Source organism: Labrus mixtus, chromosome 7, assembly GCF_963584025.1.
Source record: "Labrus mixtus chromosome 7, fLabMix1.1, whole genome shotgun sequence".
Classification (NCBI taxonomy): Eukaryota; Metazoa; Chordata; class Actinopteri; order Labriformes; family Labridae; genus Labrus; species Labrus mixtus.
In genome coordinates this window covers 8,427,961-8,452,031 of record NC_083618.1, presented here as the reverse complement: position 1 = coordinate 8,452,031, position 24,071 = coordinate 8,427,961, and the positions used below count along the sequence as shown (strand labels likewise).

The 24,071-nt window shown below is 37.5% G+C and overlaps 1 protein-coding gene across 2 annotated transcripts in view; it reads left to right on the top strand.

Moving 5' to 3' along the window:
- The window catches only part of foxp1b (forkhead box P1b), a 131,617-nt gene that overhangs the window by 36,649 nt on the left and 70,897 nt on the right, over positions 1–24,071 (top strand). For both annotated transcript variants that reach the window (XM_061042530.1, XM_061042529.1), the window contains exon 3: positions 18,101–18,265. In XM_061042530.1, coding sequence (XP_060898513.1) covers positions 18,113–18,265 — 153 coding nt within the window. In that variant the 5' untranslated portion in view covers positions 18,101–18,112. The remainder of the gene's footprint in view (positions 1–18,100; positions 18,266–24,071) is intronic.

Below are 24,071 nucleotides of genomic sequence, written 5' to 3'. Positions count from 1 at the left end.
TATTATATGTGTGGTTGACTTGGTTGCTGTGTACAGTCTTCTTGAGTGTGTATGTATTGCAAGAGGGTGAAATGTTGGTGGTGGATAGTTCAACAGATGCTCTTTGTGAGTGAAATAACAAGAGAAAAAGTAGCACAGAGGTCAAAATGTAGAGTTGTTAGTCCCATTACTAGTTTGAAATGAGTTGCTGCACTGTTTAACATCTAACAGTGGAGTTATTTGTACACCAAAGTACCTCCAGATATTTGTACATGTTGTTTCTTATCAGGGAAGGCTTCAACGTGTTAAAGCAATGTTTATTAAACAAAGGTGTGAGTGATTAACAGTATTACTGCCATTGGCAACTCAACCTTTTTTATGGTTATCTTGTCTGTCTGTTGCGTATTCCCATCCCTGTTAGGAGAAAAAGATAGGGTCTGCTCTGATGTATTTTTGGGCGAAGCATGCTGTCAGGGTATAAGGGGTGTTAACAGTTATGTCTCGTTTCTGTCTGCAACAGCTTCAACATTCATATCTTTACCACATTCCTCCTCCTTTTCTATCATTTCTTCTCCTTCTCACTCACTCTTGCCTTCTGTCAGTATGTTGCAACTTGCTAGCACATATTGTATTTGGACTGTATTTTTGAACAGTGATTTTATGTTTGAGGAAAATAAAGAAACAAGGTTGTTCTGAACAGAAAGATGTGAGATGAAACTGGTGTTCAACAAGCCTAATTTCTGAGATGTAAACTAGTTTAGTGGTATGATTATTAAAATACAAAAAACAAGCTTTGCCCTTGGAATAATTACACACATGATGAATATCAGAGGTGGAAAGAGTATTCAAATATTCTACTCAAGTAAAAGTACTATTATTTTGATCAAATTTGACTTAAGTACAAGTAAAATTAACAGTTTAAAAATGTACTCAAGTAAAAGTGAAAAGTAGCTTGTTTAAAATGTACTTTAAGTAAAAGTTACTACTTACTCTTTTTTAAACAACGGGTCTGTCCTGTGTAGTGCAAAAAGGACAAGAGGATTCAAATCTCAAAGTTGTTTTTAATTAAATGCAAATCTTTACAAATTAAAGTGCAATAACAAAAAAAAAACAAGTGGACACCTGACATTTAAAAGCCTTAGGGGGGTATAAAGTGTCATTTTTCTCTTTCGTCTTTTCTTTAGGCCGGCGCTGTATGTTACCATTTTTAGCTTATAGACAAAAACTTGTAGCGTGATATATAAAACGTCTTTTTAAACTCAAAAACCAACCACAGGTAGTTCAGTTTATCTTTTAAACAGGTTGTGATAGCAAAGGAAATTAATATTGCATACAATACACAAAATCTTAAAACAAGATTTTTGTGCTTTACTTGTCCATAGGACATAAACATAGACAATATTACACTTATTTATTTACACCATTTTTTGTACCAGCCACTTTTTTTTTCAACCAACAGCATGTTTAATGATGTATTATAATCAAGGCTTATAATGTGATATATTATAATGAAGTAATATAATGTTTTATGAATAGAAATGTTTAAACTATACAAGATAATACTAACAGTTTATAAACAGTTTAATGAGTATTTAAGTGTTTTTAGTTTGTTATTTTGAGGCTGGTTAGTGTCCAATGCAGCTGTGTCATCAAAGGCTGTTATGGCTGCAACTAAACCTGAGAGGCAAAACTATCTATTTATTGTTTTAAATTGATTTTTTTATACACTGTGTGTTTACCTCGAAGTAGGATATACGCTGAAGCTTCTAACTGAATCTGTTTGGTTTTAAGTTTTTATTTTTGATCTTCTGAGTTCTGTTAAGTTGTTGCAGCTGAAAACACCCAACTTCCTGATAAGGCTGCTTCAAAATAAAAGCACTTCATAGAGACAACAAAAAGGTGCTTTTATTGTGAAAACGTTCCAGAATTAAATGTATTTATCGCTCTAGGGTGCTCTGTGAATTAGGTGTTTTTTGACTCATTTGCTCAAGTGTAGCAGCTCAGTGTGCCAGGTCTCAGTTAGAGGGGGTGTCTGCCTCCTGGACCCTGACTGGTGGATGATTCCAGGGGGGTGATAAGGCACAATGAGCTCTTTAAGATCTGATGGTGCCTGGCCATCAAGCGATCAAGTGCTTTGTAAGTGAGAAGAAGGAATTAATTTCTATTCTAGATTTTAAATGGAACCAGTGCAGAAAAGCTAATTTAGTTTTAAAGTAATGTATCTTTCTGTAGTTCTAGTCAGAACACATGCTGCAGAATGTGGACTAGTTTAAAAAAGTCTGTACAGACTTGTCAGGGCAGCCTGAAACAAAAAGGGAATTGCAATAATCCAAACTAGAGGTGATAAATGCGTAGGCTAGTTTATCTGCGATGTTTCGAAACGGGTTGTGCCTGATTGTTGTGAAGGTGAAAAAGGCTGTCCATGAGATTTGTTTTTTGTCGGTTTTGAAGGACATACCCTGATCAAATAGCATTCCTCTTCCTTACAGTTGTGCTGGATGCCATGCTGATGGCATCAATGATAGTTCTGCAATTTGTAAATCCCCCCACTAGATCACTCTTGGATGCCAATTTCACACTTTGTGTGATAGCATATGCATCATGTGCTTGTCGTAAATTTGCCCACTGTCTAATTTTGGCATTTATATAGTTAAATTACTCTATTGCGAAGTTTTGAATTTTCATTTAATTTAATTTATTATACAGTATTGATTAAGTAATATGATTAAAAGAAACATAACAAAAGTTACAGTTAAACAGGCCTGACTGAGTTAAAACTGGTTTACAACAGGTTCCTCTTCTGCAGCACATAAAAAAAGATCACATCAGACAAAAGACACAACCAACAATCAGACTAAACAGCAACATAGGCATGGTGAATGATGAAGTTAAAGCAAAGAAGATTAATTATGAGGGAGGGAGATATTAGGCAGAGGCGGTGACCTCCAAGTTTTTATTGCAGGAAAACCCCTGCAAATTCAAATTTGTAATATTTTTGTATTCAGAGTTCTTGTCAAAATGTACAAATGGCTTAGAAAATCAATCAATCTGTGACCTGAAAATCGATAGCGAAATCAAGAGTAAGTTGTTAATAATAATGAATAATTTTGTATAACTTTTTGCCTATAGGCTGCCATAAATTGGTTCAGAAATTGAACCCCTCATTAAAAAAAGAGACTTGAAGAAAATTGAAGCTGAGGATACGTACAAATGTATTAATGAAGATATCTAGAATACAACATCAGCATATGCCATATCCTCATACATAGAGCTGATGCGTTTCTACCTATAAAGGTCATGTTATTCAGACATGATGACATCCATCTTTCAAGAACTATTCCTCTTATAAAATCCTCAGATGCCCTAAGCACTTCAAAATTTGCATAGCTCATTATCAACATGATTTAAATGTTATAAATCCATGTGAAGGAGAACGTACAAACCATTTGTTGTAATTCTTATTTTGCTGAATTTTTTCTTGTGAAAATGTCCTTAGTTTTAGTTGTTTTATCAGTTTTAGTTGGTATTTTATAATTCACTTTCTATGGAAATATTAAAAATAAACAAGTGTATTCATGAGTGGAGCCAACAGAAAGGTTGTGTGAGCTTATATATAGGGATAAAAATAGGGTCTCTGTAATAGTTCTCTTCAGCGCATTTATGTCTAACTTTAAAAAAGTAATTTCTTTATATCAGCATCAAGCAGAAAATTGCTATGTATTAATAAAAGCTTGGTAAGCTTCTAATTCTTTGGCATTTACAGTCCACTGTGTTTCCATGCATTTATAACACTTTGAATCTTAAGAGCTTCTTTAATCGCTTATGCCTTGCCTGGAACATAATAAACAACTTGCTGTAGTCAAAGTGCCACATGGGGGTATTCTAGCAAGAATGTTAAACACTGGCAGTTTTGTTGCTGTTTTTGTCATGCACTGTAAGTACCATTATCTATATAAGCTTGGTTGCTGTAGTTAAAAACAGAAAGCGGTTGCATAAATGCAAGGCAGCGTGAAAATGCAATTTATCATTCTGACCAAGACATCACCATAGACGTAAAGGCACAACATGAATGTGTGCTTCTGCCTTTGAATGTTCATTGAGATCTCAGGATATGTCATACCCATGAAAAAAAAAAAAAAACCTATAGCGCCTACAACGTCAGAATAACATTAGTGCACACCTTTTAGTTCATTCATATCTTAATGCATGTCTTTCTCTGTCATCTACACCAACAATCATCCCACAATACAATTAGAACAATGCAGATAACTTGATAGGGCTGAATCTTGGTTGCTCGCTTAGACATGTTGACCAGACGGGGCATTCCTTACCGCGTCCTCTCAGACCATGGGACACCATCATACAGAGAAAGTAAACTATACCCTAAAAAACATGATCACATCCTATGTTGAGTGTTTTGAATACTGTCTCTCGCCAGTTGCTAGGTATGAGCTCAGAGGTGAAATGTATAATGTATAAATGTATACTGAAAGAGGTTGTTTTAGCTGTTTTTATCACCACAATCATCATGTTGTCATTACCATGTTGTTAACACTGTAACTTTACAACCAAGAGAAAGTGTAATTGGAATTATTTTTCAATAAAAGCAGGTATGTATATAAAAAACAGAAATAAAGAGACTTAGGCTCATGACAGCAAGAAAGGCAAAAATAAAAACATCACAAAGAGCAGTTATAGACAAAAAGTTCAAACTTAAACTGGGTTACTTAAAATGGACGTGTAGTTAGCGGTGTTGAATTTATTTTGACTTGTTGATGTGTCAGTTTACATTTGAATCATTCCAAGTTCAATCCTGCTGGCAAACTAACTTCATCTAAGATAATGATAGCTGAAATCATTAGGATGTATTGTCAGAGATAGACAGTTTAAAATGTCTCTTTTCCCTACACGATCTTAATTTGTAGGTTAGTAATATGTAGCAGATCATTGTTGTTAATGATAGCTATTTATTGACATTTCCAGCATACTTCTTTTTCTTTTTGTGATGTAGATATGAGGAGATACACAAAGACAAGGCCAGAGAAAGATTGACTCAATATAAAGCCAAATAGTCTAGCAGGTAATAATAAACTTTATGGGCTTGCTAGTTCTTTGCTTTTGTAGGAATCAGAAAGCTAATTTGCAATATTGGATTTTAATCGTTCAATTTAATAGTAGTTCATTCATTCTGTTCCTCAATAATTGCTACCTACAGTAGGTGTTCATTTACGTAAATTAAATCTATTTGTTTGAGCTCAAACCCGTTTCGAAAAATATAAAACATTTCCCCCCTACATCATTTCATCCCTTTTATTGCTGTGTTCTTCTTGTTTAGGATAGGGAATCACATCAGGCTTCCACCTTAATGAGACAGCATGTACTTGCGCAGGAGAGCATTCAAATGAATTTAGTTTGTCATCCTATCAGAATCAGAAAAACTTTATTGATCCTTGAGGAAAAGTATAAAGATAATACAATTAGAAAAGGAAAGATAATTAGAATAGGAAGTATGATTCAAACGTATTCTTAATATTTTTACGAGTACACAATATTAATTTTAAAGATATTTTTTTGCATTCATTTAGAGGACAGTGGATGTAATAGGAAATCAGGAGGACAATAAGTCACGTCATGAATAATAAAATAAAACCTGAACATACAGTTCTTCAAGTGCATATAAAATAAACATTATATAACATATATGTGAACACTGTTACTCAAACTATACATCACATTATGTACATTTATATGTGAATGAGAACACAAAACAACAATGTAGCTACTATTGCTGGTCATTTTGAAATGTCACAGAATAGAATTTTATATTTTTATAACAAAAATAAGCTTCCAAGGACAATTGTGTACGATTCAGCTTCAGTTACGTTTGTGTCCATCCGTCGGAACACCAGCAGCAGTTCTGGCCCCAACACTGAACCAAATTTAGAGAGCATGAAAAATCCTCTTTATCTCGAAACTCTGAGCAAGAATACCACATACGAGAGCACTCCAATCAATACTCTGCTGTTGGACTTTGTAGAATGCTGTTCTGAAGCTTGTTCCAGGTCAAGAACATTTTAGCATGCAAATGACTTACTCTTTGAGAGACTGTTGTCACCCCTGTGCAGTTATGGTAACTTGTTTGAGCTGACTATTTATTACCTGCAACTTGGGAGTGGCTGCCCAGGAGATATAACTGCATGTCATGCACAGTGCAGAATGAAATGATTGAACACTACATGCTGTTCACCTCAAGGTTGTTTGTGGTGCATTTGTCTCTCATTTGTGTTTAGGCTGACCACTTACAGACCAACCAACATTGGATCATCTGAGCACTTATGTCAAGTCTTTTCTTTCCCAGCGGTGTTTATTTACATTATCTTTATTTTTTAGTCGCAGGGTTACAATGCACCTCAGAAACCCTTTTTAACTGCATCAGGGACATATTTCATTTTAACCTTTAACCTTTATTCAACCTGGAGAAAACTCATTGAGATTAAAAAAGTATTTTCAAGAGTGTCCTGACAAAGCCATGGCAGCAGCACAGTTATCAAAGTGTCTGACCACAATCGTAAATATATCAGGCAGAACATCTTAAGATGTATATACTGTACCTTCAAGTCATTCAAATCCCCTCAAAATCTTCCAGTGAGACCAGGGGTCATATTCACAAAGCCTCTCAAATACTAAGAGTTACTCCTATGTGACAACATTCTACGAAAGGCATTTTCTCAGAATTTCCTGAATTGAGAAATGTTCTCCAAACACTAAATAAAGTATATTGTTGAATCATAGGTGGGCGTAACAGACTGGAGTTATTTATGCTGACATTTCAATCCATCAATGACTTATTTCAGTGCAAAGTGAGAAATGCATGTTGAGTTTCTCTACATGTGGTTACCTCCACATGTGCTTCCAATCACTAATTAAGGCTCTTTACATGTTTGCATAATTATCAGCATGCTGCACAAGGGAGTGTGTTATTTCAAACAAGCTTAATACTTTTAAAGTATGTCTTACGATTTATCCAACAGAGATGTTAATTTCATAGTGTTCATGATTACACAATGCAGACTAGATCCTATGATTGGGCCCAGTGGATTTGACTGTTCATCTATGCCCATTATCACTAAAAGAGCACTTTTTTTCCTAAATTTTTTGGATTAACAAATCACAGCTTCTGAAAAAAAGTGTCATACCTAGCAACAGGGTCAACCCCGCCTCCATCTCACTAAGATAAGTTTCTGTTGCTTCCTTGCTCAGAGGGACTGCACTATTCTTGTTGCCAGCAGGCCAAGGATGACAGGGGACATCAGAATGGTGGCCAGCTGGAAAACGAGGCATTCATAGCAATCTCTTCTGACTAGCACTTGGCTGGTCAGTAGGGGACAGTGACAGGGCTGGCAGTGTGGAACTTCCATTTGCAGAAGGTGTTACCAGATTGGGCCTGGCCTGCAACGAGGTCATGACAGGAGGACTTATAAGACGCAAGCTGTGGGTGGTGGAAGAGGGGTCTCAGGAACCAAAAGCCATAGATCGCCATCACTGGAGTAGTCTTGTCCAACACTTCCCAACAGATGGAGATGGCACCTTCAGTGGGGGAGTGGCAGCCTAAGGCCAGACCACAGGGTTCAACATGTCCCTATACACATTCAAGACCTTATACACAAGTGCCACAGTGTAAACTGCTCCTTCACCATAGGGGGCCCTCAAAACCTGGTAGAACTCTCACCTCAAAAGATCCTGGATTTTGTGGCAGTCCCTAGGGCTGTGGTCTCTCGGGTACACCAATTGGCTCACTGGAAGAGCTGCATCCCGGACCTGCTCATCATGCTGCTCTTTCCGTCAACCAGCTGCATGAGTCTAGCTTGGTCTTTGATGACCCCATCTTGTACCTTGCCTGGTACTGGGTCGTGGACTTGGCCCAGGAGAAAGTCAACAGTGTTGAACAGTTCGGTGGAACCATTTGCATTGACTGTAACCCACAAGATGGTACAGGTTGGTACAGGATTTTTAAACACCTGGCCAACAGCAGCGTTCCGTACCACTTCATGACACAGCAGTCATGTTCTTGGTCAAGCAGATTTAAAGTATCTTGCTTAAGGAATGCAGTTGGAGAAACTCATCAACACGGAAGAGCTGGCGTAAAAACACCCTGTCTTTCTCCACCAGGTGATCCCATTGGGATCTCTACTGGCCTAAGCCACCAGTCTCACATCACCGTGCATCTTCTGTGAGAGGACAGCCCTAAGGCCACTATGACTAGCACCGACCTCTAAAACCGCAGAGGACAGCACAGGGGCCAACCAATTTAGACTTCAGGGCCTTGGAACTTACCTCACACTGAGATGTCCATGCAGCACTCAAAGCCTTGGCTGAAGTAAAACTCCTGCAGCCACTATCCTTCAAGTTGTGTCCGAGAAGTCTGCTGTAAGGTAATATATGACTGAGCACAACCATATAATTCCTTTAAGATGAACTAACTTCCTCCAATAAAACTATTGGATACAATAGGTGCCACAGGCTAGCCTGCGTTTTGGGAGCACAACTTTCTAGAGGGGTCATTTTAGTTACTATTTACCAACAATGTGAATTTATAGAGGACAGTGATTTACAAAGACTGAATATTAAAAATGGACTGAGTAAACCCTGCCTCCTCAATAGACGGGACATGGGTCAAACTAGAGGCAGTTTTTCTTTGTCTTTCTCACATTTTAGCCTTGGCCTAGCCTTGTTTTCAACTGTCCGGCAAGCTATAAAAGGCAGGGGTGCTCTTGCACTGAAAACAGGAATGACAAACAAAAGTACTTTTTTGTACTAACTTGTACAAGTAAGTTATTTAAAGCTTGAGCATTCTTTAAAGGTCACATATTGTCCTTGTTTTAAACCAGTTTAAATAAGTCTCAGAGCTTCACAAAACATGTCTTTGAAGTTTCTTGTTAAAATCCACTCTGATCCTGTATTTTAGCATGCCTATAAACCCCACACTATTTCAGCCCTGCTCAGAAAAGGCTATTTCTGTGTCTATAGCTTTCAATGCAATTAAGCTGTTTCTGACCGCCTGGAAGGGCTTGGGTGGCTTGGGCTCTCTCACTCCATGCACGATTGTTTACGATGAGAAGGCGGACCAAGAGGACAGAACAAACACCTAGCTGTGGTTGTGTCACCCACCTGGGGGAGGGGTTACTTCCCATTGTGATGTCACAACGGGCAAAACTCCAAACGGCCTGTTTGAGAACACATTTACTGAAAAGTGGAGCAGGCAATAGACAGAGAGGATGGACTTTTCTCATAATTGGGGAGTTTGTAGACATGCAAGGGAGAGATTTTAGTGTCAGTAAAAGGCGTGCAGTCAAAGTGTAATGTTTTTCTATTCACCATGTGAAAGAACACTGTTCATACACTATTCTTCTTCAATGTTTTCATGTATGATTAGAGTCCTGGCCTGACCACACCTTTGTGTGACTATTTGTACAAGGTCATAGTGCCCCCTAGTGCTAGTAGGAAATTAAATGTATTGCTGCTTTGGAGCCTATACAGCCCAAAAGTGGTTAGAAAAGACATCAGACCTCAAGATACTTGGTTGATATTTTAGCTCCAAATTTTACAGATTTCATAAAAGTGCCAGCCTAACAACCTCTACATGTATTCTTTGATCCTCAAAATTGACCTATTAATAGCTGCAGTCCCAACGCAGCTTCCCCTGCGGTTGCAACATACCCAAATGTACATCATCACAGCTGCTGCTTTAACTTTTTAGTAACTTTTGTTTTCAAATGTGTATTATATCATTTATATTTGGACTAAAAAAGTGCTATTCAGTCAACTTTCATTTACCTGCATATTAAAAAGGGTGCCTCTGAGGAAGGCTTTTTGAGCTACAGTGCAAATATGCTAAAAATTCACTATGTTTTATCTAAGAAAAAGAAGCTGCACAGCTATTGAATAAACCTAGCTGCAAATGATATGTGTCTATGCAGAAGTGTGTCTGCATATATTTAGTAACAGTCAAGATAGTAAAATTTTTTTTTTTTGTGATTTCGGAAGTCTACTTAAGTGTTCGACTGAGGCCACATTCAGGAATCAAGCGTGAAGTGATTAGTATTTATTGATGAGCTCCTGAAGTGGCAAGTGTGGGAAATTGGATCTTTGATCTCCTGGTGTTATGGAAATATATTATGAGTGAGTGGAGCTCCCCAGGTGAACACTCCCTTCAGAGATACACACACACGCACACCCAAGCACTCACGCACGCACACACACACACACACACACACACACACACACACACACACACACACACACACACACACACACACACACACACACACACACACAAACACATGTATGCCCACAGTAATGTCTTATAGATAGGATATTCCTTCCTCCCCTCCAAACAGATTTGTTTTGGATGTATTTACTAAGAGTCTATATGGTGATGGCAAATAATTATTCCCTAAATTGGGTATTTGTTTCTAACCTTTAACCAATAACTTTGATATGCTAATTACTGTGTAATTTAAATTGAGTCCTGTAATGATTATGCTGTTTTATGGACATGAATGATACAGTTAAGCTGAGAGTAATCTCATTTGCATACTTTACATGCCAGTAAATTAAGCCCTTTTCTGCTTTGCTTCAGCTCTAATTTTCCACACTGCATCCCTCATCCCTCAACCTCTTCATCTTATAGCAGGACAGTGTGTTTGATGTGGAGAGGCGCTTCTTCATACACACAAATCTAGTCACAATATGTAACACAAAAAGAGTTTCATTATAACTCAAAATGCTCTTGTATTAAAAAGCAAACAAGCTTTTCATCCCGTGTTGGGATACAAAAACTTGTTTTCTTCTCAGTATACAGTATAATATTCAAAAATTGTTTTATTAATCTGAGGCATAATGCTAACTAAGAGTATTTTAAGAGCTTGTTATTAGGTAGTTCAGATAAGATATGTGGTCTTAAAGTATTTGTTTTCCACACTCATTGTATTTAAAAGATAGAGGGAATAGTAATGTTTTTTTAACTAAGAATTTATTGCCTATCACCAAAACTTAAGTGCAAAAATATTTCCTTATTCTCTGTAAGAGCGAATTATATGGGGTATTTTCTTTTGACAAATGCTCTTAAAAGCTCCTGCATGTGTTTTCATTTGACATGCTATAGTGTCTGATTGTTTGATGTTTTCTGGATGTGGGTAACCATGCTTGATGCACAGGCATCTGTATATGCTACGTCACACATGGGAGAAGGCGAATGAATGTTGAATAGTTGGGCTCACCACGTGGTCAACACACACAATGTTGTGAACTTGTCCTTACATCCCATGCTTGCAAACATATGACAGCACCCTATGCACTTTTAAGATGGGTTAGGTCAGGAGACTAGAACAGGGATTTTAACAATGACAATGCAATTGTCCTTCACTGAGAATCTTGCTCCCATTTGTACCAGTAAGAATATTATTTCTGCTAGCCTATTTTCCCTGTTAGTCTTTAATTGGCTACATAAATCTCGGCCGTAGTGGGTGAAAAATGTTGCAGTGTCACACAGTTTAATCCTCACCCTTATTTACCAATTCATTAAGATTCATTGATGCAGTATCGGTGAGAGGAAATGACAGCATAAATCAGGCCTCCAACATAATGACCTTAATCAGTTGGGAATAGCAGAAAATGTCATGATGAACTATGTCCTTTTGTAACTACAATTTGCCATTGTGCTGCTTTATTAGTGGGCCACATCCTCCTGACATGCTGCTGTATTAGACAAAAAAAGAGTTGTTAAACCCAATTCTATTACAACACTGAAATAAACTGAAATGTACAGTACTGTCTTTTGGTATTTAGCTTTTTGGTTGTATATTTTCAATGTAACTGCTTAATAAAAGGCTAAACTACTCTACTTTTCAACCCTCCATTTTCTTTTTCTTGGAAAATGGGGCTGTTGGAAATAAATTTAAGGCGTAAACCAACCCCTCTGCAATACTCCTTCAAAAGCAGCTGGAAGGGTCATTAGCTTGAACTACTTCCATACCGTAAACAGTGAAGCTGCCAATCAGTTGCATAAAAGCAAAGTGACTATTGTTCTGCATGTGTCTAAACCATATGTAAATATTAATGGACAAAGTCTGAGTGACCTCACCCATCTGTTGCGGCAGCGGGGCTCCAGAGGCTCAATGGCAGCAGCCGCCATGCTGGATATGCTGTCTCAACCTAAGTCAACCTAACGACTGCTAACCTAATGAGGCTGAGAGCTGGAGCGGGTTTAAAGCCTAATGACAAACCATTACATAGCTCCCACCTGTCAATCATGTCAGCTAAGCGCCTAACTATTGATAACACGTATTGTTCAGTAAAATAAATCCACCCCCATTCAGTGTGTTCCCATGATGACCATAACTAATAAGACCTATTTGTTTTTTGTACCAGGCTGTAAACATGTTGATTTTTACTGTCAAAACTGGCTTTTTTGCTGTGGTGGTATTTTGTCCTGGAGCCAGCCTTAAGTGGACCCTCGACCAACTGCAGGCTTCATTTTTCAAGACCGGAGGTTGCCCTTTGGTCTAAACTTTAAGCAATCACAGTACATATACAGCTGAAGATGAGAAACAATTGAAATAAAAGCCGCAAATAGCGATGAACAGGCCCTCTCACCTTAGTGCACAATGGGGTGTTGCTGCCATAGGGAGTGGCATGCTCGACAAACACACACATTTCCAATACTATCCAGCTGCTGCCCCGGAGTAGAATCACCTCTACATGCTTACCATGGGTTTTGATAATTGACTGAATGTTTATTTAGAAGTAAACCAACACTAAAAAACCGAGGGGAGAAACTTTTTCCTAGCGAGTGCAGGAGAATTTGGACCGAGATAGCCGTGGTCACGTGTCTAATAGAGCATATTGTGAGGCTAGATGTTGGTTTGACTTGCCAATCCAATTTAAGCATCTTGAAAATATATTAGCTGAATTTTATACAACATATTTTGGCATCTGAATTTGGTCTATAGAATTTAAAAATTCAGATACATAATTTCAATGTACAATTATTCAGTGTTGAAACTGAATGACACGGATAAACTTCCATATTTCTTGGCCTACCTGACCACATTTGAGATGGATATAATCAATGGGTGAGAGGAATACACACAGTAATAGGGTAAAACATGCAATAAAACATGCAATAGCTATAGGCAAGTCTTTCGAAATGTTAATTGACAGGACTCTCCTCTTACATTTAAAGTTTGAGAAGATGTTAGAGTTACAATTGATCATTTGACAAATTGACAAAAAAAACCAAAAAAAAAACAAAAACATAATAGGTAGGTAGGTGTCTACAAAAATATGTCAAAATTTTGTGAAGATTGGATGAAGGAGTTTGTTTAAATTATTATTCACTTTCTATTGGGTTTTCACCACGACAATAAGCAACATTTTATCATGACTTGACGTGATAAATAAGCCTACCAATTTTCTAATTGTAGGTGAAACTGGTGCCAAAGGCTGACCTATTGTAGTATCTAAAGCTGCCATGTGGGGTCATTTGCTCACTAAAGCAATTCATTTAGCAAAAGAGTGAACATGTGCATTCCAGTAGGGTCTTCCATAACAGCCTTAAACAGCCTCTAAGCAAGGTGGGAAATTGACTTTGTATTTTTGTATTTCAAGTAAAATGTTAGTTTCACAGCAATAATAACTTAAAAGGCAGAGGCTACTTCTGAAACCAAGTCTACAGTTATCACACTTACAGCAGTACTTAAGATAAAAAAAGATTAAAACATCTTGTTTGTTGGCTTACTCAACTGTAATTAGTGTCTTACTTTACGTCCAAAGCAGTAGTTTGGCAAAAGTCTGATTTAACACTCTTAAATAACAAGCTTTGCTTCCCAAAAAGAATGATGTCAGAAGGCTGCACTCCAGTGAGATGACATATGCCCAGAAGACAGCAGTTCTAATAATATTGTCCTCTCTGTGCATAAGTATGCAATATTAATTAGAAAAACTCGTTAAGGCTAACCTTGGTTATCCCAGGAAATGCATCTGACACATTTCCTCTTGATAACTTTGCATTCCCATACCCAAAGGAACAATTCTTTCATGAATTCTTGTTAGAAAGATTAAAAATGTGTCACACACTTTAAGCAATTTTTAACAAATGCGCTTTGAAGATCCCATTGGATGCTAAAATGTATGTTGTGTTTTTTCTTTGGGTATGTTGTTTGACAAATCTTATCATTAGATAAGTTGCTGGCGTTAATGGGGTTTTTCATTTGCATTGAGCCTATGGTCATAAAAAGAGGCCCTTTGTCTCCTGGTGTCTATCCTCTTGCCGTAGTGTTAATGGGCATGGGCCACATGTGAGTGAGATAAAGTCAAATGAAGGAGAGTTAATGAGAAAATGTGTGGTGATTCACTGCTTTAAGAGGCTACACATTTCATAATTATAATTCCCATTCATAGACAACCCGATTTAAACTCATTAGATTTCTCTATTTTCTTGGTATACAGCGGCTTTAGTTGATCTTTTTCCTGCCTTAGTTGACTTTGCTCTATTGAATCCTTGTCTGAACTCAGTGTGCTTTTAGACTTAGGTGTGTCTCAGTTGGGTCCATCAAAGGATATTATAGTGATTTTTTTATATTTTTTCTAAATAATGGATCTGCACCCAGCTTTTTCATTGGAGTCTGCCATCTATCATCCCAAATACTGCTAATTTATCTGAGCCTGATCATGATAATGGGTTAATTTTATTAAAGAAACAATATGTAGAAATTTGGTTTGGTGCGTCTACATTTTGAGACATCTGATTTAGCTTACTGTCTAAGGAGTTATGTTCACTGCAAATGCTGAAAACACCCCATTTCCGGATACGGCTGTTTCACGGCATTTCCGCAAAATAAAAACAGGTAACTTTAACTGTGATGACATTTTCAAAATCAAAAGTGTTAATCATCAAATTAACTGAGCTTTAGCGGAGCTACAATTAGCGGAGCTTTCCAATATCACTGTAGGCAGTTACAGTATTTGCAACCTCTCTTGTGACCACAAGTCCCAGCCTGCTTCTTTTAATCATCACATTTGGAGAAGAGAGTGCACAAATTAACCTGAATACTGTGCCACATTTAACTTTCTTTGTATTGACATGCTCTTTGACAAGAGGAGGAGGTGCTGCCATTTGGATATTAAGTGTATGGGTTCCATTTGGTTCTGCTCTTAAGTGTCAGAGCAAGCTGAACAAGCTGAAGATTCAATTTACGTTTTGCCTGTCACATATCCCTCTACAGGGTGCGATTTGTTAAAAATACAGAGAGGAGACATTTTCTAAAGAAAAAAATGTAATGTCTAGCAATGGAAAAAAATATATATATATGTTTAATAAAATACAACAAAATGTATTCATATGATCACTTGAATTTGCTTAGCAGATCAGTTTGCTTTGAAGACTGACTTCTGCTTTTTTTCGGTTGCACCTGGACGGTTTACAGTCCTAACACCTTTTTGAAATATTAATATTTTTAAATGTTGCCACCTGTTGTCGGGTATAGGAAATGCATGTGGTCAACGCAGAAGCAGGGATAAAATGTATGCCCACCGGGGATGTAAATTAATTATCAGAGAGGAGGGGGGAATTAAAAACAGAAGGGGGACAATCCTACATTTCCCCCCCAGCAATTTGCACCCTGTCCCTATGTTTCGTTCCTTTTATTTACCTGGTGTACAACAAGAGATACACACCTGTAGTATACTTTCTCACATTTTTTCCTGGATATTTTTCTAACACAAACACAAGTCGATAACTGCAACTGCTTGAATCTGCCACTATACGAGTCTCTAATGCTGGTCTTCCGTTCACAAATAACAAGTTTGCGAGGCCCCTGCCTCTACAGGAGCACACTACAGTGATTTGTGCATCTGTAGAGCGGGGCAAGGGTTTGCCTTGACCATGCCCGAAATGAATTTAATTGGTCCCCCAAACTCCCTTTTTCATTCTTCATCTTCTGAGTGATGAGACTCTAGCAGTCTGCACCAGGGCACCTACGAACTAGATTGGCTCATATTTGAACCAGAAAGCTAACTTTTTGCTAGCGAGATTTAAAGTCAATAATTTGGCGTACTAAAACAGTAATTATAATTTCATTGTATGTTTAACAACAATTCTAGCTTGCTAGCCAGCCATGCCATTATCCCCAAATCAATATCAAGATTTTCAAGAATATGTGTAGGCTAGTGCCAGCCGCAGCCTTAAGATAACAATGTGGACAAAACATGTCTTTATTTCAAACTTAACAGGGGAAGAATAATGTATGTTTAGGTTGATTTTAAATGGCATTTAATTTCAATGGAAAATTAGTTTCTGATTGGCATCGTGGAGAGTGAGATGTTGAAAGCAATTGCCTGTAAATTGAGTTTTGGCTAGCTAGACGCATCTTATTGGACAGTATTCCTTTTGCTCACTCCCTGTTTTGAAAATCAATTTATGGAGAGAGAGTGCCCCAGACCAGAGGGGTGAGCCAGGTCAACATATGTCAACATATGTGCTGGCTCTAGCCACTGCCTAGAGAAAAGTGCATGTAGGCTGCGTCCAAGATGCTTAGACAGGCCCCCTATTGGAGGGGTGTTGTGACACACAACTGAATTGGCACAGGCCAGTGTAGAATGACTCACTTGGATATGTTTCTTGCTATGGGCTATTGTCCCATGCAATGAGAGAGCAGGGCTGCTTATTTTACTTTTTTTAAAGACTATGTCTCGACTTTAATCTCACCAATGTTGTGTGAATACTCTCTACTGCTTCAAGATGTTAAGCCAATTCCAAATGTGTCAACCTGACTGTCATGTAAAAATGGCTGTCTTTGGCCCTGTGCAGAGCAATGGCACAGTTGTCTTAGTGGATGATGTTTTAAGAAAATTATAATTACAAACCAACATTATTTCACATAGGGGAACGAGAGGTGGGTAGGCAGTGATTGGCTAAGTGGAGAGATAAATGTAATTTGTAATATAGCAATTAGTAAGGTCTTTTACCTGCTTTTTGTAAAGTGTCTCGAGATAACACTTGTTATGAGTTGACGCTATACAAATAAAAATTGATTGATTGATTGATTGATTGATTGATTGATAAAGATGGCAGACTGGTGACAGAGGTTTATCCTGGAGCACAGGAGAATAGCAACAATCCTCACACAAATAAACTCCATTAATGATCACAAGGACAACTTAGTTGGCCATAATGTGGCTCTATTGGTTTATTGAACAATCTAGCGTTGAATGGAGAAAAAATTGCACCGCAATATGATCACTTGATGAATAACAGGGGAGCAGGCTGATATAATCAGGAGGAGGAGCAATGAAGGAATACTCATTGGCTTGCTTGAAGCATTTAGCCGTTTTCCCATCTAACACTGGCTGATCACTGGTGTTACAACTTAATGTAAAGTAAAAAGCATGCACTATTAAAAGCTTCCCTGCTAGTATTTTTGCATCATCTTTATATATTTAGGTATAAAAGACATGTCCCTCAAAAACTGAAAAAGGATGAATAAATTGTAAAGAAAAAAATGAATTTTTGAGCCCTGGAGAATTGTTGCTTAGCCTCAAATAGGACCTTTATCATGGAAATCCTTTGAAAGGTCTCATAGTGTATAGTTACCCTGTTTCTGATTAAAAAACAGTTTGATATGTTTCTTATGGGGCATTTTAAGTAAACATATTAATTTCCATAGAAAGTGTTTTGTTTACTTGGTTTGTCTGCTCTCACTAACTGAGTTTGGGTTCCTCTCCAATTTGTGTGTGACACCCTTGTATATACCCCTAATGCAGAACACAAACAAAGCCTAAGTCCCTCCCTTTTCTCTGAACTTGTCAAAGGAGATTAGATCAGAGTGTGTGGTAGTTTGTCTCGTTACGTATTCTACAACACAAACAAACAATGCACAAACCAACAGGAAATCCTACAATTAGTTATATTGTGGGAAGGGTTTGACAGAAATGTATCGTCTGGCCAAGGATTAAAGTGCAACCTCATTGCTGTGGGTTTTTTCTCACAACTGTTGAAGTCTGTCTCACACTGTGTCTCTCTCCCTGTCCCTCTTGCTGTTCTTCTCTCTGTGTTTTATCTTAGGTTTACTAAGTCATGATGCAAGAATCTGGGGCGGAGGTGACAAGCAACGGAACAGCAAATGCAGCAGAGAGTGCAGAGGACAGTCCCAGGGATGGACATCCAAAGAGTGTCATGCCGTCAGCTGAATTGACTGCAACTGACCTCCTGCATCTCCAACAGCACCAGGTAAACTACTGTAGTCCCCATTTCACACCTGTCCTAAATTTATGAAGCCATTTCATTTGCAGGCCTATTCCTCGTATAGTGCCACTTAATATTTAATGCCAACTCAAAGTACATAAACACATTATTATTATTATTTATGCATAATGAGGCCTTTTTAAATATTTTAAAAAAGTGGAAGTGCTCTCACTGTGAGATTGTGCTGAGTTCTTTGCGTGTTTATCACAGCATACAGTATCTGCATTTTAGTGAAATATTTATCATGATATTCTAGCATATTTTAAAGTTTAAGGTGCCACAAGATTTTGTTGACAGTTAAGAAACCATTAAATCCAATAGGATGCCAGCACCTTCTCCTGACCCAATGTAAACACACCGTACACTCATAACTAATGCAATGTTCTGCTGTGTTAACCAATGAAGTCTGAAGATGCACGACACTGTTATCGTCTGTGAAGCCCAAAACATTTTTACCATCTTAGACTTGAGGCAAACAGACAAGCACTTTCTGTTGGTGTCAGTGTTATGTGTGGCACACGACAGTGTGTTTACGGAAACAGCATTGAAAAGATCAGGGTGTCCTCTGCAATCTCAGTCTATCTGACATCTTGGGTGGTTGTCAAGAGCTGTTTGGTGATGATGCACAGACTCTGTGTCGCTGTCGGTTGTCACAGTACATTAATCAGTATTTGAACAGGGAGGGCAACAATACTGCCAGAATGGGCAACATATTAAGCTTAGCAATAATGGGGTTTTATTATGTATCATCTTTCTGAAGAACCATCAGGACATAGTTATTATAGGATATTGCGACACTGTGTTACACCCTTCTGTGTCCAGAACTGATAATAACAAGGAAATTCATTCATGTTTTTTTTAAAGCATTTTGATAGTATACGAGCGACATCTTCAAGATAAAGCTATGTTTTCTTTCAGAAGATGTTGATTTACATATCATTTGATGTAATATGTTGATAATTGCATGGGTAAAGAGTTGTTAACACACAATTTATCATGGTGAAATTGATGACTAAAATGGATTGGCTGTGCATATATATAATTTTTTACAGCATAAGCGTAATTGCCTTTACGTCTTGATTTTCAATGGTAGATTTATTATTTCCTATTTCATGTTTGCTTTATTTACCTGTAGAGGAGAAAGGATTGTATTAATAACTGGCAAGGGGTAAATATAGGAAACAGACCAAATGTGATATGATCGCCTTTAGTTCACACTGATAGGCCGTTAGCCAAAGATCTTCTTCATCCCGGTCCTAGACCCCATCCCTCTGTCCACCTTTTTTTCCAGCTCAAAATAAGCATGCCATCAGAAAGAAAATCACAGCCATACCAAATTCATTACTGCAGTACTCATGAGAAACCATGGATAACATTTCACTAACTGCAGGCCACAGTTGAGTAAACAGTTGGACTGAAACTGAATTCCTCCAGACTTTTCCTTACAACTTTGCCAGCAGCACATTCTGATTTGCTCAGCAAAGACAAAACGGTTACAACTTTGATATATTAAGGCAAGGGAGTGGAGGAGAGTACAAGGGGCATGGATGGGCACTTGACACCTAGAAGGGATGGAAATGAATCCTCCCTGTTAGTATAGAGCCACTCGTCACAGCATGTTCCTTTATCTCTAGTCATCCAAAAAGAGCTGGTACTCTCTATAATCTATAAGACAAAACAAGCAAGTCCCATTTCCTGCCTTCTGCTTTCAACTGTGTTAAATAGCAGTAACACAGTACCAATAGCACTTATTCCTTGTGCTTTTTTTGACTAACCCAGTGATTAATTGTGGACTGTGGTTGGACTTGAAACAGGCTCTTAATATTAATATTAATATATATATTAATATATATTAATATTTGTGTGATAAATTAATCATGGATTGGGAAAAAGGACGAGATGTCTTACTTCCAGCTCCTGTAACTGCACTTCATAGTGTAGTGTGACTGAGATTCAGGCAAGCGGTCTAGAAAAACCAAGGATATAGACTCATGCACTGTGCATCATCGTTAATTGTACCCAGGATTACTATCTTCACAGTGACTTAATAACTTCACTTTGTGAAATCTTATGTTCTCTCTTTTTATTTTTGCATCTTGCACTGTTACAAATCTAACACACAAAGGACCCCCTCCCATCCCCTTTGCCCCCTAGAACATTTAGCAGCTTATTACCCCTTTTGGGAACACAAAAATATATTTTAAAATATTCTTATAATTTAAGTGCAAATGTCTTAAAGTCCCTTGAGTGAGAAGGAACAACAAACCTGGCAGTGGCATATCATTTATTGTTGTTATGGAGCATTACCATGAAAGACAGCCCTCATTAATAAAGATGGGGGATGAAATAATTGTTATCTGTTTGATCATTTTGACTGTGACAGGGGAATTCATCTTGTAGACTATGAAAATTGGGGGACCATAAGCATGATTTAAGCAGCTCTATTAGTAAATCAAATACTGTTAAGTCAGAAATAAAAAACAGAAAAAGTAAGGAGCTACTGGTCTAACATTTTATTTAATGAGGCTGCGAAAATGTAAAATATTTCACTTTAGTGTTGCAGGGTTAGGTGTTTGGATATTGTAATTAATAATTGTTTTACATCTTGTCACTTTTTCACTGTAGTTGTTTTTTAGTTTGTGTAGCAGTCTGTGTTTTTGTTTGTGTTAGAGAAGTTGTGGTTTTAACATATCCTCATGAGGAAGTGAAGATACTGACAACAACAAAAACACAAGCATGAAAGAGGGTTGTTTCGCAACAACCTGTTTTGTGATTTACACAATTTTGCAACAGGAAGGCGTGTTCTGTAGCTCTAGTAGTCAAATATAAAGTGATGATAACACTTTTGTCTTGTAAATTCTTGACATTCAACTTGTAACACATATTTGGTGATAGGTGTTCAGCATAGCATTTATATTATGTCATGTGTTTAACCATGCAAGTGAGAAACTGACACCTAGGTCTTAGTTTGTCACTTTGCACAGTCCTTCTACAGGAAGTTGGACTCGGGCAAACACACATCTTCCACCCACAGAGCTGGAGTGCTGCTATAAAACACCTCATTCTGTGTATAACATATCTTTACAATGCCCACTTTCATTGTCACTTTTAACGTTTTTATGGCTCTATTTCTTACATTTTTACTAATAGATTTACTATTTTTGTATTGCTACTTCACTACACAGAGAGATGGCATTCCAATTTTCACTGTACCCTAGTAGAGTGACAAAAAGCTAATTCCAATTCTTATATGCCCACAATATCACAATAGTTAAGATTTAAGGATGAATGGTGGAATGACACACATCCGTTCATAAAAAAACAAAACAATAGTCTTTAAAGTTTTGTTGCATATTGAACTGTAACGTCAGCCAATAACTTTATTTTTCTTTTATCTGCTTGCGTGGTCCAAGTGTCTTTTGTATTGCTTGTGGAGAAGAGAGTGACACGTGTAAAGTGTGTTGAAAGACCAGAGCAGGCCCATTACAGAGATGATCTACATTATTAGCTACAGTCAGACTCAGAGAGTAACAGTGTCAGATCGAGGGGAGGACAAAGCCTTTACTGCCATGCACTATGCAGGTCAGGAGGTGGTGGGTGGTTAAGGGTGGTAGTAGGGGGTGGGCTAGAGGGTGTTAAATGCCTGGTTTGAAAATGTGTGTTTGACAAAAAGCACACAGCCTTCTTATCACCACGTTTATGAATGCAATTTCCCTCTACTGCAGAATTATTTCTCTGTTTATTTCACTGCTGAATATTTGACAAGTACTGGTGTGATAATGGCTTCTTTACTTTAGGTGCTCTTTGACCAATGACTGCACAATACTTCTTAATATGTGCTTCTTTTCTGTGCCTTGTCATATTAGTGATGGGCTTATATAACATTTTTAGTGGATCCAGAAAACGAACCCACTGAAAGGATGTGAGACCACATGGTGTTACTGGTGTTGTACTCCTCTATCTAAAGGTGTTCCCAGGTATCTTATATACTGTTCATCAAATCATGGGGAACAGGCAGAGGCTGCAACTTATTGGAAAATCTAGTGGAGAGGATAATATCGGTGTTATGACACTGCATATTGCCCTAAATTGTCTTATTAGTAAAATGATAGTGCTTGTCCAATTTAAATAATTTTACGGAATCCCTCACAGAACGGTTTAATTATGTTATCACACAACTCGCAACATCTGTCTTTGTAGCACAGCACATGACAGTTTTATTGCGTGCTGAATTTCTTTGCTGTTTCTGGCAATTGATCTATGATTTGATTAATAATCACACAGATGGAGGTGAAAATGTAACAGTGATGTGCTGCCATAAAGAAGGGAAAATAATAATTATGGTAAAAAAAAAAAAAATATGCTGCGTTTCACTGAAAATATCTGGTCTGCTTTTATACGATCTTCATCTCCTCTCACTTGAATCATATTGCTTTCTTAAACAAAATGTCATTTTTTTTGGGGTCAAAAACAAAAAAAAATGAATCTAGGTGCACATTTTATTGTTACTAGGATAATGTTAACCATTTAGAGGTGATTCAGCCAGCACCTCTTGTTTCTCTTAGGAATGCATTTCACAACAGCAAGCCTATTATTTTTTATGTTTTTATTTGCATTTTAAGAATTCCAAGCCTATTAACACAGGTATTTTGTTGAGACTACCTCCAGCCACCTCTTTCCGATGGGAGGGATTAAGCGCAGGTTGACTGGATGCTGCAACCATAATTCTAAACGTTTTACTATTGCTCAGGTAAAGATCCTGTTAAATATTTTGGCTTTAGGAGGTTCAAAGACACACACACACACACACACACACACACACACACACACACACACACACACACACACACACACACACACACACACACACATACACACACACACACACACACACACACACACACACACACACACACAAACACAACCATTTCACATCTCCATCTTATTCCAGCAAAAGAAAAGGAACAGAAAGAATGTTGATGTGTAAATATGAAATGAACTTATACGTGTCTATCCCTGACTGGTTTATAATTCATCCTTTATCTTCATTACTTCTCTCATTTATTAACTAATTAATTAAAATGTAATTGATGGTCATATTCTAAACTTGTCTGTGTCAATTCAGTAATAAATGCCTCAGAGAGAGGCCTTAGCTAGCAAGAGGACTAATGCATTCTAAATGTTTCAGTTAGAGCAATGCCAACATCTGCTTTTGAATTCTATACAGCCAGTCCCAAACACATCATCACACATGACACATACACGCAGAAACACAAGTGAATTTGTGTTGTTTAAATGAACAACTAGTATGTCTTGTATGTTGTATGTATGTTGAGTGATGTAAATAAGTAACAGTTTTAAAAGGGCCCCAGGAGACTGTGTAACTAAACACATTTAGAAATTACCGGCTTTAATAGCCTTTGTCAAAACACAATGAAAACAAAACCTTTATTGACATGTGTTTACATTTAGTTTAATAATAATAATAATAATGCCATTTAAAAAAAAAAGAAGCTATTCTTTAAGGAGAGCCAATCCGACCCAGTTTATTGGTAATAGACTTAATGATGCACATTTCCTCTTGGGAAAACATTTAAGCACAGGGCCTTTTCATTTTTAATAAGAGCATTACTTTAAAAAGTTCTTAGAATTAATATGTACCACTGAAGTCTTTCCTGTACGGAAAACTTTTGGGTAATTAATATTCATGGACTGTGCTTGTTAACACCCCCAATGCTAGTGCAATGTAGATCCAATTAACATAGAATGGTCCCTGAAGATTTGGACAGAT